Raw genomic sequence first — 26,678 nt, 5'->3', positions numbered from 1 at the left:
CTCTCTCTTCTTCTATATATATACAATATACATATACATTATTTAACATAAATATTACATTTGTTTATGATAAATTGTTTATATCCAATAAATCTATCAACAATCTATCCTAAATACGATTAAATGTCACTAATGAATCTGAAATGATACTAGAAAATAAATTTAATGACGAATTTACAAATGCTTTTAAAAAATTTTAAATTAAAATTTATTATCTTTGACCTAATCTTTTTTTCTTTAAATGAAAATTAATAGATCTGAGATTGCAATATTGCTTTCGATAATAGTGTACAAAATGTTGCATTAACTTTTTGACATAATGCATCCGCAGATTTGTCTCCTAAAGCAGCTTGAGCAGAATTAACTCTACCTAATTGTAAGAGCAATATTGTAGTATCCTCAGCGAGTGGTGGAAATGCAAGACATATTCTTGTCAATGATGGTAATACTGGCATAAACAGAGATACTCGATCTTTAGCAGGTAATACTCCTAACAAAGTTATTAAAGTATTTATTGCTAATCTGGAAACGCTTAATGCTTTTGGAAGTGCATATTGAATAGCTAAATGTGATGCCAAATCGACAGCGAATACTTGTTTCTCTGGTTCTGGTTGAGACAATAATTCAGGAATCCAATCGAGACAAATATGCATTGATGGGATTCCAGAAACAGTAATTGGTAATAACTCTCTTGGATATCCCTAGAAAAAAGAAATATGTGTTTATTTAATTGTAATATATTAAAAATATTTGTTTACATTGCTAAGACGCACCTGAAAATGGACTAATTTGGCCAAGGAAGGATCAGCTATAAATATTTGATGTAGGTACGAACAAATAACACTTCGTATTTCTCTCAAAGACCACATCTGTCCAGGAATTTGTCTATCTTGTTTAGTTTCCAAACATGCTTCCAACAAAATTTGTACAGCGGCGCTTTCTTGTCCTGCAATTAAAGCTGTCTTCAAATCTTCTCTTTCTGTTTCACTTGACAATTGACCAACTTTCTCTGTTAAAGGTCTATCTTGCGTATGTCTGGATAGTTGAGATCTTGATGCAGCTAATACTGCTTGTAAAATCCTAGAATAATAATTTAATATTCATTAAAATATCATTCAATCAATTTTAATGTTTAATAATGTTTATAATTTACCTTAAAATTACTGATAAGACAGGTGCGCATCTAAAAACTCTTGTATCACAACGTAATACTTGTAATGGATCTAATACAATATTTTCTTGTGTAAGAAATATATTCTTAACTACCATGTTTTCAACTAATAATGTATTTATAGATAAAACCCATAAACATCTTGGTAAAACGGTATTCAATCTTAGCCATACTTGTTTATAAAGTTCTGCAAAAATAATTATATTTTTGATTATTAGCATGTTATTAAATTTTTAATGATTAAAGAAACACCCATACAAATATGAGTTTTACCTTGTATATATCTTGGAACCCTATCGTCGAGTATAGCTTTAAAATAATGTATTATTATTTCCGTATGCGGCCAAATATCTGTTGGCTTCATAGCCATTAATTGTCGCAACAATCTTCCCGTTCTCGATGGACATTTATTAATATGACTGAACGCTTCAACAATGGAAATATCAGTAATTTTTGTACTTTCATAATTTACAGTAGGAGAATCTATGTTAATCATCTCATCATCAAGCCAATCATCTACCAAAGACAGGTGTGGAAAGTGAGTTGCTAGTAGTCTAAGAAGAGGTGAGAATAAACCAGCATAATTCACTTGATCTCTTTGTACCTGCTGAAGTAGATACTTTATCGGTAGTTCAGATAAAAATTCGGTTGAGTATGACTTCACTTTTCTACCTTGTGATATAAATATATGCATATTGGATAATCTAACATCTTCATAGAGTAACAAATAATATAACAATAACAATTGAGATGTGAGCGAAGGTTTTAATGTATCGATGTCCATATTATTCATTTCTCCTTCGACGATATCCATTAGATTCTTCTTAAAATCGAAATTAGCACCGAATACGCTATTTTGAAATATTTTTCTTATTTCGTCTTCGGTAATTGGTTTATTTGTGTGCTCAGACGTTTTATTATTTGTTACTAAAATAGAATTAACATAGACTTCGACTAAAGCTGGTAAAACCGGATGTAGAGGTGGTACGCTGTCGCACATCTGTCGATATATCCAATTTTTTATAGGAACTCTGTGCTTTGCAAATGCTCTTGATTTTAATAATTGATGTATACAGTGTACAGGTAAAAATCCAGGAATAGTTGCATTTAAATTAGCAGTTACTGGTACTTTGACGGCATGAGAAGTTACTACTTGCTCTGTAAAAATTTCTTGGGTAAAAATTTGTTTCATTCTTGTTAGATTGTTCGGTCTAATAGGTATTTTCATGCCCAATGTCGCGCAAACCAATTCACAAATAGCCGACAGTTGATTGCTGTGAAAATGAATTGCCATTAAAAGAAGCATTTCTCCAAAACTAGCAGTCACACCACTAGCACTTTCAAAATAAGCTTCTTCTCGAACTAGCCATTGTACCCATTCGATACTACGCTTTTCAAGACTATGATGCCCAATTAAAGAAGGACAAGCTATAAGCATACAAAGTCCTAGAGATACGAATCTTACTCCAGCTGGTGATGGTGGAGGATGGGACGTTAAAAGTTGAACTATCATTGAAACTTCGTCATCTTGAAATTTAATACCTCCTATACCTCTCAAAGCACAATAAAGTCTTAATAATGCGCTTGCTTGAACAACTTGCGACTCATCCAATTGGCTATCTGTACTATTTAAAGCTATAGCTTGTAATCTTCTGAGCAGTTCTTCTCTCAATAGTTGCAATGCCGTATGAGACTCCAATTTTCGTTTTTGTCCACTTCTTATAAACATTGCTATCCATGTTCTAACTTGTTGGTCACTGCCAAGTAATAAACCTGATATAAATGCAACAATATCACTTTCTGGTTGTAAAGTATTAGCATGTTCATGTTCCAAACTTAAAGTAATTGCTAGCGCTGGCATTCTACAAAATTCCACACACTTTGCTCTTATAGCAAATGCTTGACTTGGATTCATTTCACACAGCATTGTAAGTGTTGACGTTCTAATTCTTCCCAATGCTGATTCCTCTTGGCGTTCTCCATTAGCTATCAAATGTCCGCAGACTTCGGAAAAACTATCAGGATTATTAGCTACGATCCAACAAATAATATGTGGACCATGCTTCACATGTAAAAGGGTCTCTGTTATATCCAATATCGACAAAAGTGTTGGCAATTCAGCTAGTGCGATACATATGACATAACTAATTTCTTCCATATATACAGCATTGTCGAATAAATCAGATTGCTTTATTTGAAAGTCTTGATTCTTCCTAAATTCTTGTATTTGCGACATTATGAATAAAATTTCGCTTAATACCAAACGTATTCTACGCGTAGACTCACTCCTCTCAAATTCCAATGCAAGGCCGCTCTGCAATGATTGCGCCAATACGCTGTCTGCTTGCATGCCTCCTAATTTTTGTCTTTAAAAATACATAGCATAAATTAATTTATTATAATATTAGGTCCAATAAGTTTATGCAGTTTTTTTTCTAAGTAAATAAACTGCATAAACTTATTGGACAATCTAATATGTCATATATAGTTAAAAAATACTGTGTATGTGTGCATGTGTTAATTAAATTATTACAAAATATTAAATAATTAAAATATACGCATAACAATTTAACATTTAATTAACAAAATATATAAAATATATATAAATTAAAAACCAATCCTAACCTCAATTGTTGTTCTTTGCGTACGTCAGTTTCTAATGCATGAAAATCAATCGAAAGTAACGCAATAATAGAATTAACTGATTCAATACCAGATAATATTGATAAAACTTCTTTTCTAGCTTCGACGCATTCTTTCGTTATATCTAAAGGAGTAATAAGACTCATTCTAACCAAACATGGTAAGATCGGACGAATTTCCTTATGCGAACATTTCGATAATTCTTTGATATTAACATTTTGTATCGCTGTAAACACGTGAGGAGAGACGCGTGCATTAACATGCATCGGATATAATTGACTTCTTCCAAATTCTAATGACATTTTTTACGAATAAACAATTAAACTCTTTTATCTTCTTTAAAACTTTACTACTTTTAAATATACGTGCAAGTATACTAATAAAGCAGATAAAAAAGTTTCAACGAGAGCGCTATCTGGTAAAATACATTAGAAGCTATTATAAAATATTAACGAATGAAATTGTTTCGCGGTAAACTTTTGAAAACTCAAATATGAATGAACTATTAACTTGTTTTATATGTTTAAAATTAAAAAATAAATTAGATATATGTATAATAACAATTATCATTTGTTTGAACTTTTGCTTTTATTTTTTTCAAATATTTGTTTCACGTGTTAAATAAAAATTTCTTGCATTATTTATTATCCTTCTTAATACATTTTGTAGAAAGGATTATATGGATAAAAGAAACAATATGATTTATTCAAAAATGTTACGATAACGCCTTTTTATTGAATTACTTTGAAATTAAAATATTTTCCTCTGTTTACATTTGTATCATTTATGTTTAATTTTCCTAGCTAACAACAACAGCAGACTATGGTTGAGAATCGCAATAAACAATAATAATAATCATCTTTTTTAGTGGATCTTGCAAAAGTTTTAAAGCATACGTCCAATATTTAAATGAATTAATTTAACATTTATGGCACAAATATAAATTTTATAGTAATGTATAATAATTTTAGAAAAAACATTTTATGAATTTGTTTACTTCGCCACTTTGGAAGATATTCATTTTTTATCTGCCATTATTATCCATAATAGAGAATTGAAATGTAAATATCAATTCTTTACAATAAATGTTAAAGATTTATTTAAATAATTATATCATTGTTATTTATAGCATCGAACTTACAATCGTTTTTTTTAAATATAATACAGTTTAGAAATTTCCTTAAATATATATATTTATATTTATTTATTTATTTATTAATTTAGAAAATCACAACGTTAAAATAGAAATTTCTATAATTAATATAATATTTAATTGTACTTAAAGTTCGAAACGAGATAATATTCTAACATTTAGAAGACATAAATTGGTATTTCGGCAGGATTTTCTGCTGAGTCTTAATATCTCTAAATGTGAATTTTACAACAAAAAATAAGAAAAAAAAATAAAAGAAAGAATAAAAACTATTTTTTTCCTTTTACCCTTAAACTTTCGTTCTCAAAGATGAGAATATATTTATGAACACTTATATAACGAATCGAACACCATTGAAATTCTCTTCTATGGAAGAAAATATATTTGCTTTGTCACTTTAATCAGCAAAACTAAAAGAATGCCTTCATTTCCTTTTTTTTTTTTTATATTACATCTTTGATCCTCGCGTGGTAGAATAATTATTAGTAGTATGAAACTGCATATATTTTACATATATATAAGGAAAAAAAATTAATTGTTTTTTTTCCATATATTTTTGTTAGTCTTGCCTTCTATTCCCAAGATTACCCCGGCCCCCACAATCCAACAAAATTATATTCACCAGCATAGAACTCTCAGATGGAGTTATCATTTTTTAAACAATTTTATCATTTACAATTATTTTATATTTATCATTCTATATTATTTCTCTTTCTTTTTCTTCTTTTTTTTTGTTTATTTTCTTTTTGTTATATTTTATTTTTTGTTTTATATTTATATATTATTATTATTATTACTATTATTATTATTATTATATATATAATTATTAATATATATATATATATATAATAAAAATATTATATTATAAAATAATATATTATATATATATATATATAATAATTATATAATATATATTCTACTAGATTCCACTAATACCTTTATAAGTTTATTATTTTTTTGCACTTAACACAACCTCAGTTTGTGTAACTTATTCTCTCTCTCTCTTTCTCTCTCTCTCACTCTCTCTCTTACTTCTTCTGCACTTTTAAATCTAATGAAAGTTGAAACTTTTTGTCACGTGATTAGCAGATTTGAGAGGAGACGATCCCATGTAAAGTTGTAAAAGATAATTTAAGTATCTAGATTTTAAGTAGTCTTCATTTGCCCATACCGACGAGAGCTTCATCCATAAGCTCATCGTCTGTAATGCAAGGTGAAGCGGAGTGTGGGGACGGCGGTATAATTCTGGGCGATGGTGCAGGACTTTTGACAATGTGTACGCTCAAAGACGGACTTGGTGGAAATGTTGGTGGAGGTGGCGGTGGTGTATCCCTTCTTATCGGAGCCGCTTGAGTCATAGCTCTTTCTGATATAGACGTAAGGCTTAAATTCTTGCTTGTATCTTTTGGGCTGGAAAAATCTAATAACATTTCTGCAGCCTCTTGCGAATTGGAAGTAACCAATTCTGTTGTGTTCCTTACTGGAACCATAGTCGATCCTACATCGCTATTGACCATACCGCCGATCGTTGTTGAACTTGTTGAAATGACCGACGGTGATAATTGTTGCTGCTGTTGTTGTTGTTGCTGCTGCTGTTGTTGTTGCTGTATCTGCTGTTGTTGTTGTTGTTGCTGCTGTGATGATGGTTGTTGTTGCTGCTGCTGCTGCTGTTTCTTATCCTCAACAGATTTGTTATATTTACCTAGCACAGTCTCGGCCGGTTTCGTACTCAGATTCAGGCTCTCGGTGTTGCTGTTAGTGCAACTGGCAGCATTTGAACCATTTCCAGTAGTATTGGAAGACCCGCCTGCCAATGGCGGATACATCGATTTTGATATACACAGGGATTCCGAACCTTTAGGAAGAAGGGCCATGACGGCATTGCTGTTATTAATATCATCCTTACTACTGCCAGAACCGCTCAACGTGTTACTTAAAAATTGCGCGGCAGGTCTACCTACCGATGTTTCCTGACAAGTGTCTCGAGAATCGTCAACGGATTGCATCGAAAGGTTGGTCGGAACATTAGAATCATGGGAACTGACCGCAGCTGGTGGTTGTAGCAGAAGACCACTTGTACTATCGGATCCAACGTTAATCGGCACTGTCGTTGATGTCGGCATTGTAAGATTGTCGGGTTTCGTCTGTACGTGATCACGTCGGTTTTGTGTAACCTGCGTCTGATCGTCCGTATTACTTTTCGCAATCGACGATACGGGATTGGAAATAGTTTGAAGCTTAACTTGATCTGCCATTTGTTTAGCGGCGAGATTATCCAACGACTTTCCAGATTCTGATAATTTCTTCTCGCTGTTATCAACGTTAACTCGCGCAGATAACTTTGGTATTTGAAACTTGGTGTCGAGTTGCTTCATTAGACCATCGACGACAAGCTGTGGTGATAAACTTGGTAGACTGGAAGTAATAGAAGCATGTGCAGCGAGTAACTTAAAAGCTCTTTCGCTTTCATTTTCCTCACGAATGCCGGAAGGACTGGACTTCCTCGAATCCGTCATACTTTTAGATCCAAATATATTTTTCTCTGTCGACTTTGGCATCCTCAATTTGTCGCGATTACGACTTAGATCGGTCGCACTCGAACTTGTTTTAGGTGATCCTAAAGATTTGGAAGTTGAGGTCCCTTTACCCAATAATCCGCTGCTACTACTACTAACACCGCCAACAACTCCCCCCCCGTTACCACTGCTAGTATTTCCTCCAGACATTGATTTCAATGCTGACAAATTGACTTTTTGACTTAACAAGCCAGTTCTATTTCCACTAGTGCTACTACAACTAGATGAACCAGGTAATTTGGGTGATGTATGAGATTGTGGCTTCTTTGATGCAGGTCCAGAATTTACGCCAGGTTTTAAACCCGTATGAGCTTTAGATGATCCGTTTCCTACTACTGAACCAGACGATACTGTTGTAGAAGGTACTCCAGTAACTGACGTAATAGCGGTCGATGAAAGTTTTATACTCGTCCCCGACTTTGAATCTTTTGTACGTGTTTTATTAATTGTTATCTTCATCCCATCTGAACTATGTTTCACCATATATTCTGCAGGATTTTTCGCGTCGATCGATGAATTCTTGATAATGCATTTCCCCTCAACATTTTTAGTCGATGAACTACTAATACTCCTTTCCTTTTGACTGCTAGTACTACAGCTACCTCCACTGCTCGTCTTCTGTCCGCCGTTTCCACCTTCATCTGTACAATGTTGAGCATTTTTTAATTTATCTATAACTGCGCTAAGAGAACCCTTCCTATTTCTTGCCTGTTGTTGTGCAATGGTCGACTTAGAAATATCAGAGCTACTAGAAGGCGGTGTGTTACCACCACTGTTAGATGCAGTTGATTGAATCTCAGTACCAGGTATTATATCCAATTGTTTGACTTTAGTAGTAGAAGATTTAATCTTTGGACTTTGATGACCACTTGTACTCCCAAACGTTAATGACGTTTTCCTTTCTTTATCACGACTAGAATCCTTGCTGGACGATGAAGAGGAAGACTTGATTTTGGATGATATAGAATCACTAGTTTTGCTGGAAGGAGAATTTGTCGCTGACTTCAAGGCAGACATGCTTGGTTTTCCTGTACTCGTTGAGCTACCATGTTTCGGTGAGGATGTTCCATGTTTTGGACTAACGCTGGCAGGTACTGACATGTGTTTAGGACTACTGCTATAAACAGGTGAATGTTTTGGACTTTGTACGGGTTTACTTGTTGATTGCTTTAACGTGGGACTTGATTTACCAACAAGAACAAGCGGACTACTATGTGTCGGGGATGGACTGAATTTTCTTATTGTAGCTGAGGGAGATGGTGGTCGTGAGCCTACACTTGGAGGGGATTCGGTGGGTTTAATGCTTACGGAAACAGGTTTGGATAAAGGATCTTGCTTGCATGGTAATTTATCTGGTGGTCCCATAGGATTATCTTCCCTTTTACGTTTACGTCTTTTCTCTAATTTTCCTTTGTCTTCTGTTGATTTACTTTTGGAACTTTTTCTTTCTCTACGTTCTTCAGTCATAGACTTAGTTGTTGTTGGTCCTGCTATTGGAGTTATTGTTATAGAACTTGGTAAACTGGCTTGCGGCGATGATGTTATAGGTATAATCTCGATTCCAGGTCTCCTTTCTAACCCCATGCCCGTAAGTACAGAATTATAATTTGTTGTTTGACCAACTGTACTATTTGAAATTGGTGTTATACTTACTGACGGGGGTACGAGATTTTTATTCTCTTCAAATATATTAGGACTCTTTTTCTCTTCTCTTTTTTTAGACTTACGATCTCTCTTAATAAGATCATCCACGCCCTGTACTTCGTGTACCTCGACTATTTCACTTTCATTATCCAAATCGTAATCAGAACTTTTGTCAGTACTTAAAACATCGCCCTGATCGAGATTAGTAAAATCAATACCACTGGTTAAACTAGTAGCTGAAGTTGGAGTAGACGTTCTAGTTTCGTTTGTGTTATCCCTTCCACTGGTTGGAGTACCAAGCGGCGTAGAATCAGAGCTTGAACTTTCTAATAATATTTCATTAGTATTATCTTCACCTTTCCTTTTAGGACTGCGCCAAAATCCTTCTGCTATTTTCCTTTTGCGTGTCTTTTTGGTCTTTTCACCCGAAGAGGATGTATTTGTTAATGAATTTTTCGCTTGGCCCAGTAATGCACTCAGTTGTAGAGGATTTAGCATAGCAGCAGTTGCTGTATCGGATTGGCCGGAATATGACGGAAACCCGATACTATTCTCCGTTCCGGCATCTAAAAAAGACTGCTGTTGTGGTTGTTGTAAAGTTTGCTGTCGTCCAATAGTTCCATTTCCATTACTTAAGTCAGATTCTTGCCTGATTTTTGTGTCTGCATTAGTGAAGTCAGGCATATTAGAACCAGCCTGACCATTCTGATCTTTTCCAGGCCCTATATTTGTGTTGTAATTTCCATTTCCACCGCTCATAGTATTAACTGGTAGTGCGCTTCGACCTTCCCAAGTCTTCATAAGTGTTCTCATTGTCAATGGTATACTGAGACATTTTTGTAATACTTTACCAGTTAAATCTGAAATTTGTTCTGCATTCATCATGCTTACACCATAGAGTTTGCATTTCAATGCAGATATGTCCGTTAGATTTAATTCTGCTGTTGCCATTGTTTCTTCAAATGGATGTTCCAGGCTTATAGATATGTGTTGCCATGATAAAGCGCTTACCTCAAATATTATCGTATGTTCTGGATCTATACGTGCCATAGGCCTTACACAACTTGAAATTAAAGAATTGAAGAGAGCTTGTTGGCGTAGATACACAAGAATTTGTGGAACATGTGCTGGATGTGTGAAAGGAATACTGCCTATTAAAACTCCTTCCATATTCTTATTTTCCGTCATAAAATAACAATGATGTTGATCCGGCAAAGTCTGTAAAAATATTTTACATGTGAATACTAATACTTTATTTTATTTATCTATTAAAATATAATGCATTTTGTTTGAATACTTACAACATAAAGTCCTCTATTATTTCGACCATCCAAAGATCCATCACTAGCATGTTGTACTATTAAGCTTAATAAGGAATGAGGCGAGGATACATCAGCACATTCTAATTCTGTTACTTTTTGTATCCGTCTTACTAATTCCATACACATTGGCATTTTTTTAGTGAGTTTTAATACAAAACAGGCAGGTAACATTGATGAATTTGTTCCAGTTAAGGGAGCATACGATGGAGTGCTAGAAAATTATTATAAATATTAATTAACATTCATTTCTCTGTTTATTGTATTATCTTTAACATGAGGACAGATTAATTACCTTTTTCCTGTATTACTTCTATTTACAGTTATAATACTAGTAGTAGGCAGCTTGTGAGCAGTAGAACCTTCCATACAAACGGTAACAGAATGGCCAATTTTTCTTTTAATAACAGTTTCAGGATTTAAAACATCACAAGTACGATTTTCTTGATCTATTAAATCATAGGGTGATACAAAATATGTTAATTTCATAGGATGTCCTCCTTTTCGTCTTTCTAAAATTCCTAGAAAATAATAAGATAGTTTTAACGAAAAAATCTTTAATATAATAAAGAATATTTCTATATAAAATAATAAAATGCGTACTAACCGACTGGACTTTTGTGAACGAGATTAAAAGGTTCCTTCATAAATGTTTGAAGTTGTGCCAAAACGCCTAAATCAGCTTCCAAAGATTGTAAAGCACTAAATGCTTTGCATTTAACTTTTTTATCCGCATTTAATTGATATATAGAAGCCAAGCCTTCCAGTTGTGTAGTAAAATCCACAAAATCGCCACGGGATAAACAAGAAGCCAAAACTTCACAACTCTGCAATTATTCATTTTTTTTATATAAGTTATGAGATTTTATTAGAAATATTATATAATCATATAAAATTATTATTTTACTTGTTGCTCGTTCTTTCCTTCATGATGAATTTTAACATCTTTAACAACGCCTGTTGTTTCCAAAAGAACTTCTAAGAAAAACATATCTGATGATATAAAAAGCTCCGTACCTGGTGGTCCTGACATCATGAATTTTAACCTATAATAAAATATTAATTGTAAAAAACCTGATGAAAAATTATATACGGAATGTTTGAGGTTTTTCCGACCAAATGACTTATATTTATACAACAATGTTTTATTGTTTCCATGTATAGAATACACTGGTACCATTTGGCTAAAAGAATCTCAGATATCTTGTATATATATTGTACTACAATACCCTAATTGTCTTGTTAAACTTTCCAAACGTTCTACCATAGATTGTAAGGATGTAACTTTTATGGAATGCTGTAAAGTGTCTAAACATTTTTGTAGTTGATTTTTTTCAACGCTGTCAATAGCAAATCGTTTGTCCTGGAATAATAACAATAATATTAATAAATGACAATAAGAGAAGTAAGTGAAATAGATTTTTTGGTAACTCACCAACATAGTCATACGTAAATTTTTTGCAGTCTCGACTAAAGATTTAAATCCTGATGCCTTCGACCGCAATTTCTCCATCATCAGCTCCATTTGCCATTCATTTCCCTTATCCACTCCTGTTTCACTGGTACTAGGAAGTGGTTGCCCATCTGTAATAAATTATTCATTAAATAAAGACGTTCATTTTTAATTACTTGCATAATAACATTTTAATGTGAAGTACGTAGAACCAAGGTGGAAATATAAATTCTACATACACACACACATACACACAAATTAATTTCATTTATATTATTGTCTTATAATAAGAGAGAGAAGCCAATTTTTGTTTAATTCTTCTTAGAATGAAATTGAAATGTGAAATGCGTAGAAATAATAAAATGGAAATATAAATTTGATACATACAGACGCACAAACACCACAAAAGGAATGTGTTCGCGCGATGGCAATCACGTGAACAACAATCCCCATACCCGAATTTAACAGGCATAGACTCACTTGAGGGCTTTTGCCCGTTGCCCGCATCCATATATACGAAGAAAAAGTACAGAATTCACAAATATCTACTTTAAATGTAATAACCGATTTGTTATTTGTTGATGTTCGATACCATCATATTAATTTACTTTAAGCGACTGCTTCAAGAATACATCTTTGCATCTGCACAGTTTAACCATAAATAATAACAGGAATGAAGATACGCCCATAAACATTAAGACCCCATAGAAAAAAACTTTAAAGATGAGAACACTTCTCCAACAAAATTTCATTAACGGAAGAAAGCACCATTTTGATTTCTGTCATGGCGAATTTCATTTCTTAACCAATCAGAATATTTCACTTCTCGACCAATCACATCTTCGAAATAAATGGCGCAATATTCAATTCCATTAACGATCTATTGTATCGATTTTGATTAAAAAAATCGTGAAAAAAATATTCAATGGAACTGCAAAATAGAATATTGATACTATAAAATAAGAAAGTAGAAATAATTAGAAACATGTATCTTAATAAATATTTACTATATATGTCACAAATTTCTAATTATTTTCTAATAATTTTCTAAGTAATATGTCTAATTATGTGACCGTTGTTAGAAATTTCCACGTGGAATTCAATTAATATAACAGCTAACTGCGCATGACTTCTATTAAGTAAATTTAAATTTCAACTTTCCTATTTCTGGAAAATAATATTATTTTATCATAACGCAAAAACAATATTGCAAACAATAATGCAATAACAATATTAATAACTAAAATAAAAAATAGAATATGACGTTAATCGTTGAAATAATATTGTAATATGTGATATGTAGATAACCTTGATGACCTCGTAAATAGTTGCTTTGATAAAAAAATTACAAAAGAAAAATAAAAAATATTAGTATTTTGCAATTCAATCTAGAATTACTGATATCTTTACGAGGTTGCATTATTTTCATCTAAAAAACTTGCTGGGGGGTCTAATGTGTATTTCATTTACAATAAATCATTAAAACTAAACGACGACGACAATCATCAGAAGATCTTAGCCACGCGGTAAAAAGAGTAATATATAGTGTCCTGAATTTTTAATTAGTATTTGATTTTATATAAATACTTATATTATGGCTATAATAAAATTATATAAACTATCTGGATTAAAATCAGACCAATTGAAAAAGAAATTAAATGATATCAATAAATTGTCAAGTATAGTGTGTGATCTTAAAACTGAATTATGCTATTACATTGAAGTTAAACAAAAATTAAATGAAAAAGAATTAGACTTGTTACAATGGCTATTGGATTCGCCCATAGAAACAGGTACACTGAAAAATGTTAGCGTGTTTGACAAAGATAACAGTTCAACTACCATTATTGAAATTGGTCCAAGGTAATTATTTATTTATATTAAAAGATAATAGTTTTATTATAATAATAAATGATACCTTGTTACAGATTGAATTTTTCTACTGCATTTTCAAGCAACGTAGTATCCATATGCAAATCGATACAATTGGATAAAGTGACTAGAGTAGAAGTATCTACCAGATATTGTATTGTACACAATGGTACATTGGACCATGATACAGAATCTAAAGTATGTAAATATATTAATTAATTTCATCAATTTTAATTGTATGTGATAAAATAAAAAAATAAACATATGATATACTTAACATAATGAATTTTTGTTATTGTAGATCGTAGATGTTTTACATGATAAGATGACAGAATGTAGATACATGAAACCTATAGAAAGTTTTGATCATGGATTTAAGCCTGAAAAATGGTTTGAAGTAAAGGTATTAACATATGGAAGAAAAGCTTTAGAAGAAGTAAGCTGTCACTTAGGTAAACGTCATTAAATTCAAATATACAATAACGATTTAATAAATTAAAATGAAGAATTATTAAAAAATGATTTATTTCTTCATGGTATAGGTTTGGCTTTTGATGATTGGGATTTGGATTATTACACAGATTTGTTTCTGCATAAACTTAAACGTAATCCAACTAGTGTTGAATGTTTTGACTTGGCACAATCAAACAGCGAGCATAGTCGACATTGGTTTTTTAAAGGAAAGATGATTATTGATGGGAAAGAAAAAGAACGATCTTTGCTCGATATGATCATTGACACACAAAATTATTCGAATCCAAATAATGTTATTAAATTTAGCGATAATAGCAGCGCTATTAAAGGCTATGAAATAAACTTGTTACGACCAGTTGACTCGTCTAAATGTAGTCATTTTAATGTAAAGAAAGTTAAACAAGATTTAATATTTACTGCAGAAACACATAATTTTCCAACTGGTGTTGCTCCATTCAGGTAAAATTTAAATTATTTATTTATTGTGTATTTAACTATTAAATTCGTTTTATACTTTTTATGATGAATAAATAAAATTTGCAGCGGTGCTACGACAGGAACAGGAGGACGTATAAGAGATATACAGGCTATTGGTAGAGGAGGCTATTATATTGCAGGAACTGCAGGATACAGTGTTGGAAATCTTCTCATACCAGGTTTCTTATTTATCTAATATATATGTCTGTGAAAAAAGATTGTTTAAATTATATATAATCGTATCATAATTATATCTGATATATTTTCTTTTTTCTATAAAGATTATAATTTACCATGGGAAGAAAAAGAATGGGATTATCCCAGTAATATGGCATCGCCGTTACAAATTATAATTGAAGCAAGTAACGGAGCATCTGACTATGGAAATAAATTTGGAGAGCCAATTATATCCGGTTTTGCACGTTCCTTTGGTATGCTGGATCACGAAAACGTTAGAAGAGAATGGATAAAGCCTATAATGTTTACTGGAGGTGTTGGTACAGTAGACGCAAATATGACAAAAAAAGAATTACCAGAAAAAGGTAAGCAATAAAAATAAAAATATTGTATAAGTTACATTAAAAATATTTGATTTTTTTTTTTATAGATATGGAAGTCGTAAAAATTGGAGGACCTGTTTATAGAATTGGTGTTGGTGGTGGTGCAGCAAGTTCTGTTGAAGTATGTTTTCTGCAAATAAATTATTTCATTAATGTATCTTTTATATTTGATTACACGTTCAATAATTTATAGGTGCAAGGTGATAACAAATCGGATTTAGACTTTGGAGCAGTACAAAGAGGCGATGCTGAAATGGAACAAAAATTAAATCGATTAATTCGTGCATGTGGGGAATTAGGTACAAATAATCCAATTCTCAGCATTCATGATCAAGGCGCAGGAGGAAATGGTAAATAGTATCCAATTAGTATATTTCATATTATTACAATAATATGTGCATATAATTATATTCAATTATTCATATTTAGGAAATGTATTAAAAGAATTGGTTGAACCAGCTGGAGCTGTAATATTTACAAAGAAATTTGAACTGGGTGATCCTAGTATCAATACATTGGAATTATGGGGTGCAGAATATCAAGAAAACGATGCTATTCTTTGTAAACCAAAGGATGTCGACTTACTCAATCAAATAGCAAAACGTGAAAAATGCCCTATAAATTTTGTTGGGAAGGTAACTGGAAATGGAAAAATTATTCTTTCGGAAGATAATCACTTTGATTTATCCAAATATGAACAAAATAATGTAAGGCATCCAGTTGATTTAGAACTTGAATTAGTACTTGGAAAAATGCCACAAAAGGTAAGAAAACAAAATTTAAATTATTTAATTAATTTAATATATCCATAAATACTATATTAAAAAAAATTTTAATGATTAAAAATGTACTTATTATTTGTAGACATATAATCTTACAAGAAAACAGCTGCATTTATCACCGATCTGTTTGCCTAATGACTTGACCGTTAATTTAATTCTCGATAGAGTTTTACGTTTGCCTGCAGTTGCTAGTAAACGTTATTTAGTAAATAAAGTCGATCGTTGTGTCACTGGATTAATTGCACAACAACAATGTGTTGGCCCATTGCATACTCCTTTAGCTGATGTTGCTGTAACATCTATTTCAATGTATTCGACGGTAAGAAAATGCAATTAATCATTTCTATTTCTAGAAAACATTGATAAAAAAATTTATTTACATATTATTTTAGCATGGAATTGCAACATCGATTGGCGAACAACCGATAAAAGGTCTTGTGAATGCATCTGCAGGGGCGCGTATGACAGTGGCAGAAGCCTTAAGTAATTTAGTATTTGCTGCAATTTCAGATATTAAGGTATTTAATATATTAATAATATACTTGTATTATTAATACACAATCAAACATATGATTTTATTTTTAGGATGTTAAATGTAGTGGAAATTGGATGTGGGCTGCAAAATTGCCGGGCGAAGGCGCAGCTATGTATGAAGCGTGTAACGCTTTGTGTTCTGTTATGAAAGAATTTGGTATAGCTGCAGATGGTGGTAAAGATTCTCTTAGTATGGCTGCACGTGTAGGAAATAATGTTGTTAAAGCACCAGGAACGCTCGTTATTTCTTGTTATGCACCATGTTCTGACATACGAAAAGTGAGTCAATGTCTTTTTTATTATTATTTTCAGTATGCATGTTTTAATATTTGCATTTTAATAGGTGATAACACCTGATTTAAAAGCACCTTCAACTGGAATGAAAGGGCATTTAATTTATGTTGATTTATCCAATGGAAAAAGTCGTATTGGTGGGACAGCTTTAGCACAAGTTTACAAACAACTTGGTAACGATGCACCAGACGTGGATAATGCAAGTTTAATACAAAATGCATTTAATGCTACACAAAAATTGATCAAAGGTAAATGTCTTTTAAAGATATATACATATAAATTTTATTTAAATAAATTAATAAATATATATGTACGTATAATAATAATAATAATAATAATATGTCACAGAGGAAAAAATATTAGCTGGTCATGATATAAGTGACGGAGGATTGATCACTTGTATATTAGAAATGGCATTTGCTGGAATATCTGGATTGGATATTAATATTACACATAAATCTGGATCTCCTATCGACATTTTATTTTGTGAAGAAGTTGGATGGATTTTAGAAGTAAAAGAAAATAATTACGAATATTTAATGAATGTATTTAAACAATTCAACGTTCCAGTATATTCGATAGGAAAATCTGTTGGTTTAGGATTTCAATCGAAGGTATAATTTATACATATTCATTTTCGTAAAATATTTATTATGTATTATTGAATTAAATGATTATTTCTATTCTATATAGGTGACTTTTAAAGTAAATGAAAAGATAGTATTAAATACTACTATACTACCATTAATGTATATGTGGGAAGAAACGAGTTATCAACTAGAACGTAGACAAACTAATATTAATTGCGCTCAAGAAGAATTCAATGGGCTAAAAGAAAGAACTATTCCTGATTATAAATTAACGTTTGATCCTGACTGTAAGCCTCATTCAATAGAAAAATTGTTAATCTGTAAGTGTTATTGTAAATTAGTATATATGGTGTTTTTACAATATCGTTATTACGTGTATGCATATAACAATACTATCTTAAATTGTATTACAGCTAATATAAAAGTTGCTGTGATTCGTGAGGAAGGTATAAACGGAGATAGAGAAATGGCCGTGGCTTTGGAACAAGCAGGTTTTGAAGTTTGGGATGTAACGATGCAAGATTTGTTAACCAATGATGTTACGCTTGATAGATTCAAGGGTGTTATTTTCCCTGGTGGATTTAGTTACGCAGGTGAAGTATCATGCTCATTTAATAAAGTAATTAATAATAAGAATATTAACAAATATTCTATTAATAAATGAAAATTATTTACAGACGTATTAGGTTCTGCAAAAGGATGGGCGGCATGTTTGAAATTTAATCCTCTGTTACAAAAAAAATTAGAAACATTTGTTAATTCCAAAGACACGTTTAGTTTAGGAGTGTGCAATGGTTGTCAATTAATGAGTTTGTTAGGATGGATAGGAAAAGATAATGGTAATTTGGTACACTATATAGAAAAATAGAAAATTTTGGCATACGGATATTAAAGATTACCTTATGATTACAGGCTATAAAGAGGAACCAAGTGTTATCTTAGATCATAACATATCAGAAAAAGTTGAATGTCGATGGAGTAATGTTAAGATAGAAAAATCATCGTCCATTATGTTGCAAGGAATGGAGGGTAGTATATTTGGTGTATGGGTCGCACACGGTGAAGGAAGATTTACATTCCGTAACAGTGAATTATTGCGGACGCTGAAAGAATCAAATTGTCTTGCTATTAAATATACTGATGATTGTGGTAATACCACTGAAAAATATCCGTTCAATCCTAACGGTAGTATAGGTGGGTTGAGATATATATATATATATTAAGTTTTATGTAATATTACAATAATATATATATATATATAAACTTATTCATAACAAATTATAAAATATGAATTGTTTTAATTTCAGAGGGTATAGCTGCAATATGTTCAGCGAATGGTCGACACTTGGCTATGATGCCGCATCCAGAAAGATGCACACAAATGTGGCAATGGCCTTGGAAACCTGTAGAATGGAATTATGAAAGGTCCCCCTGGCAACGTATTTTTGACAATGCGTATGCGTGGTGCTTATCACAAAAAGATTGAATATGTAAAAATACTAGAGAATGTTATATAAATATGTATGATGTCATCAATGAGTTTAGAATATTTGAAAGAATAAATTCATTATGTATATATCATAGAGTGTAAAATTTACTTTCTTTTGCAAAAAAAATTTTTTTTTCTAACATTCTCGATAAATTTAAGACTTATGTAAGTTTTGTTACTTCCTATTTTAGGAAATTATCATTGTATGGTCAAATGTGTATATAATAAAAAGATTTTTAAAAAGAATCATTCTTCATATGGACTTTGTCTAACTTTGAAAACTTGATTTAAAGGCTCGAAAGATGTATAATGACTTGATGTATAGATGTCGTCCAGTTGTAAATCGCATCGTAAAATAACTACACCAGATGGATTAACTTTAACTTTGATCTTTGTGTGTGGCAATAAGACGCCATAATTCACATCTTCATACAAATCCTAGAAATATTAATATCATAAGTATTTATGTTTGCATATTAAGTAAGTGATGAATTTTAATGTTAATAACTTACTTCTACTTTGTATCCTCCAGGGAATTGCAAGCCGAGTTCTTTCAATGTGACTGAAACATCCGAAGGTGTACCATCTGTTCTTCTATTTAAAAATGCAATCGCATAAGAATAATACGATTGATGTATTGGCGTTATTGGTCGTGCCCATATCTCAATACCTTTATGCTACAAAAATAGATCAATATTTTATTAAAAAATGCAATGTATATATATATATACATATTCAATTTCAGTATGTAAAATTAAATTACTAACTTTATATATACGACGACCTTGTATACCAAGTGGATCTTGGTCGACAGCAATTATTTTCTTATTTTGTAAAATAGCTTTGTATTCCGGTCTAATCGTTCGAAGATCAACCGACATTAACAAAGGTGCTGCCAAAATCGCCCACAGAGCCATTTGAGTTTTACTTTGTTCATAACTTAAACCAAAATTACCGATAATTAACATATCAGGATCGTTCCAATGTCCGGGTCCAGCATTTGGTACAATAGAGTCTTGATTGTTTCCATAGTAATCGATAATAGTTTCTAAACTGTGCCACGAATCTTGTATATCATCAAAATTTCTCCACAAGTTGCAGTGTTCTATTATCGCTGTGAAGTTTGGCTAAAAATTGAATTAATTAATAGTTACATTATATATATATGTCTATTATGAATTAAAATTAACTATATGAATACAGACAATTAAATGAATGAAAGTATACTAAGATTCTCCTAATAACTTGTACTTTTACTGTCAACCGAGAGGAAAAGTATATGGGACTGTTATTATGCTCGTTATTATTCTCAAGTAATTTAGTTCTTTTCGTGTAACTGAATAATATGTGTGTGTGTCTCTCAGTGTACACCTCTCGTTTCCTAACATAAGTATAGTACTCTCTTTCTCTTTCTCTGTATGGAGTTACCCATAATATGTATGATAGTCTCTCTCCCCACTCCATCACTCTCACTCGTTGCCGATCTCGTGTTTATCAATCCATAGCTTCTCTTCGCGTAGTAGTCAAGATTACGGTGATCACAGCTAAAGAGAGAGAGGGTTAGAGTGGGGCGTACCCGTAACAGAGGACTAACGACATGGTATGCCATTGTGTAGACAGAGTTAGTTTTATGCTTGTTAAGAAGGAAAAAAGAAAAAGAAAATCAAAATAAAAAAGCAGAAAAATGTACAACATTGTTATTGAGATGAAAGAAACTTTAAAGGGATAATATTTGAGAAATTGAGATAAGCTTGGAAAAATGATTAAATTATGTCTTATAAAAATAAAAGAAAAAATAAAAGAAATATCATGAATATTATTATACAAAATTTATAATACTGACCTTCATACCAGCATATATTTGATAAACAGGCCAACTGCACGAATATATCATAGACCTTCCTGTTTGATTTAGAAAATATCCAAATTCGGGATATCCTGAAATATTAAATGATCAGTTTATGTTTATTTTAATATAATTGAAATTGTATATATTAATTATTTCATTAAATTAGAGTAAAATAAAAGACATTTTATTTTATTGAAATAAACATTCATTATTAATGCTTTCATATTAACATACCTCTGTCCATTTCTGATGGATGTGCATAACATCCATCTAATTTTACATAATCTACATCCCAAGATGCAAAGGTCAGTGCATCAGTATCTAGATGTCCGATTACTCCAGGATAACCAGCGCACGTGTAATTGCCAAAATCTTCATAAATTCCAAATTTAAGTCCCTTCGAATGAATCTGAACGAATAAATATACCATAAATAATAATAACAATATTAGATGATATAATATTTGATATAACAAAGCTCTAAAAATTACTTTATGTAGTTGTAATGTTTTAGTAGTCTGATCTTAAAATTCTTTAACATAACAGAAAAGATTTTGTTAACTTACATAATCGGCTAAATTTTTCATTCCATATGGGAAACGTTTTCTATCTGGGACCAACTGACCATCATAACTTCGGTCTTTCTCTAACCAACAATCATCTATATTAATATATTCATATCCTACTGCTGCATATCCATCTGCTACAACTATGTCGGCCATTGTTCTAAATAGTTGGTCGCTGTGATATAAAACAATAAATAACATCAATAAAAAATAAGCAAACTTTACAACATAATAAAAACATAGAAATATATAAACAATTAATTGTAATATCAAATATTATTTGTTGCAAATAAATCTTGAATGAATTTACTTATTATAATAAAAATTTGTGTATATAAAATAAGAATAATAAAAAATATGAATCGAATAATAAAGCATATAAATATAACATTTACCAAGTACATCTACTTGATTAACATTATTAACCATAAAAATAAAATCAAATAAATTAAAATGAAGAAAGAATAATAACAAAATCTCCAAACTAAGCATGTCGATGTAACTGCGTTGGACATAAAAAGAAGAAAGTAAAAGTGTACGTTACCTTATACAATTGTCAGGATCATTTTTGCAGTCGGTGTTACATCTGAACCTTTCCCATGCCAACCATCCCATGGGTGGCGTCCTAGCTAATCCATTTTCCAAAGCTATTACCACATTACTTGCCGACACAAGAAAGCACCATATCCACACGTTTAGCACCATTTCTGCAAATACTATACACGTCTTAATACTTTATTTTTTGTATATATTATTCTTTTCTCTCTCCTTTTCTCTCTCTCTCTTGATTCAATTTAATGAACAAACTTTAATGAAATATACTACAAAATGATTTTGGTTGCATAATTTTAGAAAAAAAGAGAAATTATAAAATATATATGTTTGTTGTTATCTTTTTTTTTTTTCTTTAAAGAGACACAGGGTTAAAAATGCAATGGGATCTCGTCATCAGGACGAAGACAAGATCTCCATAGGCATCTTATGCTGCTCCTGGCACACTGATCTGATATAAGACTTCCAAGCCAAGAGCACTTTCACCCAATGCCCCATTTCATTTTTATACACAACCACCGTCGTTTAAACTCGTGTTCACTGGTTTCCTCACACAAACATACGAAACACATAAACACACAACTATCACTTTTAATAGTGGTGAGATTCATCGCCGGCATATTGCACATTCTGTTTTTTCTTTTTCTCTCTCTCTCTCTCTCTCTCTCTCTCTTTTTCCTCCTTTCAATAGTACGAATACGAAAGGTACAAAGTACCTGTTTAATGCTCGTTTTTTTCGTTTACCTTCAGAAATTTTTTCTTTTCCATTTTTAATTGCCCATCGTATTCTCTCTATCTCTCTTACTCTTTCTTGAATTTATTCTTTGACAGGTTATACAAGATACTCCCGTCAAATGGCAAGAATCTCTGTATGTATATGTGTGGGTGTGTTAAGTATGTTAAATGTGTGTAAATGTGTGTAGGTAAAGAACACAATTGTAATTATTATTTTAAATTAATTAATTTAAATATATATGAACGAAATGATTTTTTTTTTCAAACGTGATCGAAAACGCGAATATATTTATATATGTGGAGCAAAGAGAAAGTGATAATTGAAGTGTAAAGCGATTTTACAAAAAAAGAGAAAAAATTAAAAGGAAATTATAAAAAAGAACAAACACTTACTAATTTTTAAATCGATTGTACAATGAATTTGATTGGAATAATAAAAAAAAAAGTATTTTATCTTGTTATCTTAATTTCTAACAGAATATTTGCTCCTATATTAAAATGAAAGAGAGAGAAAAAAAGAAAAAAGAAACAAATATGAATATATCTACATAAAATCTTCGTATCTTCTAAAGCTTTCCAATCGCTTACTTAGGCGTGTTCTTTGATTATGTTTTCATATATCTTATCCTATATTCTTCTAATCGAGATAATTTTATCTATGCGAATATGTACAGATATATCTGCAAATTGTCTACATGTAATGTGTATACAGGTTATTCCAAAAGTTGCCTTATCATGTGAGAAATTATAAATTAATTTAATCAATTGATAAATTGATTTTTTCTGTTGTTTTTTAATTTCTTGGTTAAGCAATTTTTAGGAAAACTTATATTTAGTAAATAATAAAAAATATTGTAATTGTATTAATAAACTAATATTAATTTTTGATTTAATATTTTCTTTTCATAGTAAAATAACTTTTGAGACAGCCTGTATATATCTTTTTCGCCCTTCTCGTTTTCTTAGTATGTAATATAAATGAGTAGGTGGTTTTGAAGGTGCGAGAAAGAAAGAGATAGTAAAGAATTTAATAAAGCAATGACGACAGAATATGAATGGCATTGGATATTACTAAAGACGATAAATATGTACTACTACTATACGTATTCGTAATGTATTATTCACGTGATTTAAACGCGAACCGTGAGAAAGTTCGAAAGAAAATCTATGAGCCCGGAAATCAAAAGTATTATAACTAAGCAAGAAATATATATATATATATATGTGTGTATCTATATCAACGGATCTTTATGTCTCTTACGAAATCGGAATGGCAATCGAAAAGCGAAGGTATCTATCGGACAAAGGAAATGTCACACAAAATACAATAATGATTTATCCGATGTTACTAAATACCTGCCATATTTAACAATTCAATACATTGAACAATTCACTAATTTTTACATTTTTTTCTTTTTAATAAATTATTTTAATTTAATGTATATATTATGAGAAAAACTAAATAAAAATGATTATCTAATTTTTAAGTTATTGTAGTTATTTATTATCCTAAAATAATTTGATGTTCAGAAAAATAATATGAATTTTGAAAATTCACCAAAAACGCGCGATATATTCGATTATTCAAATCGACCAAAAGTTCAAAAATTTCGAAATTATTTTTTTCAAAGAAACAATTAATCTAATAAAATTTAACATTCTTCTTAGAAAAACAACATAATAAATAAACACCTTAACTAATTTGTACATAATTTTAGATATTAAATGTTAAGTAAAAAAGAATTTTGATTTTAAAAACAAGGAATTAATACGAACCTTCGAAAAATCCGCAAATCAACGTTTATGATACTTTTTTCGACATATAGAAAAAACGCGCGAATTTGAAATAATACCAAGTAACAATGTTCCTTTACAGCTTAATCTTTGGAGAGATCGCATAAACTATACTTAAGTTACATTCACACGAGTAAAAAGAAAACAAGAAAATGAAGGCATACCTTATGACACGAAGTAAAACAGACTATTGCAATACCGTTGACATACACTCGTATAGGTAATTTATATGTCATTTATCTTAAACAACGACCGACATTATAATCGACGAAAAAGAAAACAACAAAAATTTTTTTATCAATAATTCAATTCTAATCGAAAGATCTACATAAATCATTGCAATCGTTAATAATTATAAGTATACGTTTAATCTTGAAATATTATTTTTGTATAAAATTGAAACTTTATACTTTTGAAAAAATATGCTACATAATATATTTATATATATTATATAACAGATAATTATTATATATATATATAGTAATATATATAATAAATAATTAAATTAAATTTAATAAAAAAGTATGTAAAAATTGTATTGAATCTAAAATATCGGTATATACACGTATTTAACTATTTTATATTACTTATAGTTAACTAATGATTCTTAAAACTCAAATAGAATTACAAATGCAACTACCAGCAAACTCGTCAAACAGTGCAACATTTATGGTCTGTTGTGCATGCGTGTGTATGTATGTAGCTAGTATCTATACAGCTGTACATTCTGTCATTATTATTGAATATAAACATAAATAATATTAGTAATGTTTTTATCGAAAAATTTATGAGTAAAGGTAATAACTGCTTGAGTATTACTTCCTAGATGTGTATAACACATTATTAACAAGGCTCTCTTAAAACAACTTCATTACTTTTATTTATATATCTATATTTAGGTGTGCTTCACTATTATAGCATTTAAACTTTTTCTATTACTATTTTATAATCCTTTTTTAATATTAGCTTTTTCAAATAGGCAAATTTATTCCATGAAATTAAAAAATATGCGAACCTTATTTTCGAAGTTGGGTATTTAAACTCAGACCTTGAATTTATTTCCTTTTTCTTTTTTATAGTTTTCTTATCCTACCATTTTTTTAACCATGTAAAGTATTTTAAGAAAATTGTTTGCATGCTTATTTGTTTATTTTTTTTCCTCTTCATAATTATTTTTGTTCCTTTTTTTAGAAATTAAAAAAATAAATATATATCAAGGTTAATGAACATTATACTGTTTGGGTGCATATAGAACAAGGATAACACAGCATAATATTATGTGTATTATTGCGATCACTTTAGTTAACCTCGTTTTTCGCGAACTCATTGTTTTACTGCCCTCGTTTTTTTAATCTTTTTTATTTTTTACTACTACTATTATTATTATTATTATTATTGTCATCACGGTATTACGCAAATAATTGACGTATGTAAAACGAATGAAAGTTTTTGTATATTTCTCTGCATATGTATGCAAATGTGTGTCAAAAATAAGATTAATTGCAATCAATTGTCTTGATTAAAAAATATCATTTTTGCCAGTTGCCATTTAATTAATCTATTTTTTTATCGATAGTAGTATATATATTATTGGTATATAAAAGAAATATTTCTCCTTAAATAATATTGAAAAGAGTGTTTTTAATCGAACAAAAATTCTAATGCGTCTTACCTTATATTCGATATAATATAGATATTATATATAAGTTCATCGGTGATATATTACTTATTAATCTCTTAAAGCTTAGTTCGTTTTATATATAAGCTCGTCTAAAGTACTTCTCTTGTATGTTTAAAGTCAATTATTGGATAATCCTTTATAGTATCAATTGATTAAACAAGTTCGTCAACCCATTCTATTATCTAAAAATATTGATAAAGATTGATTTGATAAGAATTTTATTTAATATAGATTAACGTGTTTGGTATTTATCAAGTGTATAGCGCATTTAATATATCGTCGATTAAAAGATAAAGAGAGAAAAAAAAAGAAAAAAAGGTGATTCATTATTAAAAAATATCGAGAATATATATATATTTCGTATGAAATTCTTTAATACTACAGAACATAATTAGTTATTAAATCTAAGTATTCATTCAAGCAACGCTATGCGAAACATTTGTTTTGTTAAATCAATTTTATCAATTATTA

At 30.5% G+C, this 26,678-nt stretch overlaps 4 protein-coding genes across 9 annotated transcripts; 1 reads left to right on the top strand and 3 right to left on the bottom strand.

Annotated features, from left to right (window-relative positions):
• Positions 1–189: 189 nt before the first annotated feature.
• On the bottom strand, positions 190–4,215 carry LOC122526596 (integrator complex subunit 2). Its single transcript, XM_043650118.1, has 5 exons — positions 3,797–4,215; positions 1,445–3,537; positions 1,154–1,358; positions 774–1,080; positions 190–701 (listed from the first exon to the last, which is right to left on the bottom strand). The coding sequence occupies exons 1-5, from the start codon at positions 4,114–4,116 to the stop codon at positions 249–251; spliced, it is 3,378 nt and encodes a 1,125-aa protein (XP_043506053.1). The 5' UTR covers positions 4,117–4,215; the 3' UTR covers positions 190–248.
• Positions 4,216–5,971: 1,756 nt separating this feature from the next.
• On the bottom strand, positions 5,972–12,712 carry LOC122519982 (mediator of RNA polymerase II transcription subunit 1). 3 transcript variants are annotated; one of them, XM_043640048.1, is made up of 9 exons: positions 12,347–12,712; positions 11,942–12,090; positions 11,736–11,869; positions 11,414–11,552; positions 11,114–11,333; positions 10,802–11,027; positions 10,489–10,720; positions 6,929–10,405; positions 6,621–6,822 (listed from the first exon to the last, which is right to left on the bottom strand). In XM_043640048.1, the coding sequence occupies exons 1-9, from the start codon at positions 12,468–12,470 to the stop codon at positions 6,703–6,705; spliced, it is 4,821 nt and encodes a 1,606-aa protein (XP_043495983.1). In that variant the 5' UTR covers positions 12,471–12,712; the 3' UTR covers positions 6,621–6,702. The 3 variants fall into 3 exon arrangements, with proteins under 3 accessions (XP_043495815.1, XP_043495899.1, XP_043495983.1); XM_043639880.1 differs by having other exon boundaries at positions 5,972–10,405; XM_043639964.1 differs by having other exon boundaries at positions 5,972–10,405; positions 12,440–12,712.
• Positions 12,713–13,058: 346 nt separating this feature from the next.
• Positions 13,059–19,103, top strand: LOC122520134 (phosphoribosylformylglycinamidine synthase). The gene is made up of 19 exons (XM_043640172.1): positions 13,059–13,822; positions 13,888–14,029; positions 14,133–14,283; positions 14,374–14,764; positions 14,849–14,961; positions 15,064–15,324; positions 15,390–15,463; positions 15,536–15,692; positions 15,772–16,106; positions 16,207–16,443; positions 16,517–16,642; positions 16,710–16,937; positions 17,002–17,200; positions 17,301–17,566; positions 17,646–17,862; positions 17,956–18,135; positions 18,220–18,381; positions 18,455–18,736; positions 18,850–19,103. Exons 1-19 carry the CDS (start codon positions 13,554–13,556, stop codon positions 19,026–19,028), a joined length of 3,969 nt encoding a protein of 1,322 aa, XP_043496107.1. The 5' UTR covers positions 13,059–13,553; the 3' UTR covers positions 19,029–19,103.
• An 11-nt stretch (positions 19,104–19,114) lies between these two features.
• On the bottom strand, positions 19,115–24,093 carry LOC122520278 (alpha-N-acetylgalactosaminidase). Of its 4 annotated transcripts, none has more exons than XM_043640501.1 (8): positions 23,994–24,093; positions 21,990–22,152; positions 21,446–21,620; positions 21,115–21,289; positions 20,875–20,969; positions 19,799–20,158; positions 19,544–19,708; positions 19,115–19,469 (listed from the first exon to the last, which is right to left on the bottom strand). In XM_043640501.1, the coding sequence occupies exons 2-8, from the start codon at positions 22,148–22,150 to the stop codon at positions 19,278–19,280; spliced, it is 1,323 nt and encodes a 440-aa protein (XP_043496436.1). In that variant the 5' UTR covers positions 22,151–22,152; positions 23,994–24,093; the 3' UTR covers positions 19,115–19,277. The 4 variants fall into 4 exon arrangements, with proteins under 4 accessions (XP_043496436.1, XP_043496389.1, XP_043496474.1 ...); XM_043640454.1 differs by lacking the exon at positions 23,994–24,093 and adding an exon at positions 23,281–23,348; XM_043640539.1 differs by lacking the exon at positions 23,994–24,093 and adding an exon at positions 22,742–22,952.
• Positions 24,094–26,678: the final 2,585 nt, after the last annotated feature.

This window comes from Polistes fuscatus, unplaced genomic scaffold (genome assembly GCF_010416935.1).
Source record: "Polistes fuscatus isolate 324 unplaced genomic scaffold, CU_Pfus_HIC Scaffold1, whole genome shotgun sequence".
Lineage (NCBI taxonomy): Eukaryota > Metazoa > Arthropoda > Insecta > Hymenoptera > Vespidae > Polistes > Polistes fuscatus.
Note: the sequence above shows the minus strand (reverse complement) of the source record. Positions and strands in the feature narration are given on the sequence as shown.

Excerpts from the sequence above, each read along its gene's own strand:
- LOC122526596 (XM_043650118.1), bottom strand. The coding sequence starts at position 4,116 with ATGTCATTAGAATTTGGAAGAAGTCAATTATATCCGATGCATGTTAAT. Across the intron at positions 1,081-1,153 it reads GTCTTATCAGTAATTTTAAG|GATTTTACAAGCAGTATTAG; the intron begins GTAAATTATAAA and ends TTATTATTCTAG. Across the intron at positions 702-773 it reads CCAAATTAGTCCATTTTCAG|GGATATCCAAGAGAGTTATT; the intron begins GTGCGTCTTAGC and ends TCTTTTTTCTAG.
- LOC122519982 (XM_043639880.1), bottom strand. The coding sequence starts at position 12,470 with ATGGATGCGGGCAACGGGCAAAAGCCCTCAAGTGAGTCTATGCCTGTT. Across the intron at positions 12,091-12,346 it reads TTTGTGGTGTTTGTGCGTCT|ATGGGCAACCACTTCCTAGT; the intron begins GTATGTATCAAA and ends AATTTATTACAG. Across the intron at positions 11,028-11,113 it reads CGTTCACAAAAGTCCAGTCG|GAATTTTAGAAAGACGAAAA; the intron begins GTTAGTACGCAT and ends ATTATTTTCTAG.
- LOC122520134 (XM_043640172.1), top strand. The coding sequence starts at position 13,554 with ATGGCTATAATAAAATTATATAAACTATCTGGATTAAAATCAGACCAA. Across the intron at positions 16,444-16,516 it reads CTATTTCAATGTATTCGACG|CATGGAATTGCAACATCGAT; the intron begins GTAAGAAAATGC and ends ATATTATTTTAG. Across the intron at positions 16,643-16,709 it reads CTGCAATTTCAGATATTAAG|GATGTTAAATGTAGTGGAAA; the intron begins GTATTTAATATA and ends TTTTATTTTTAG.
- LOC122520278 (XM_043640501.1), bottom strand. The coding sequence starts at position 22,150 with ATGGTGCTAAACGTGTGGATATGGTGCTTTCTTGTGTCGGCAAGTAAT. Across the intron at positions 21,621-21,989 it reads GATCCTGACAATTGTATAAG|CGACCAACTATTTAGAACAA; the intron begins GTAACGTACACT and ends TTTATATCACAG. Across the intron at positions 20,970-21,114 it reads TCCATCAGAAATGGACAGAG|GATATCCCGAATTTGGATAT; the intron begins GTATGTTAATAT and ends TTAATATTTCAG.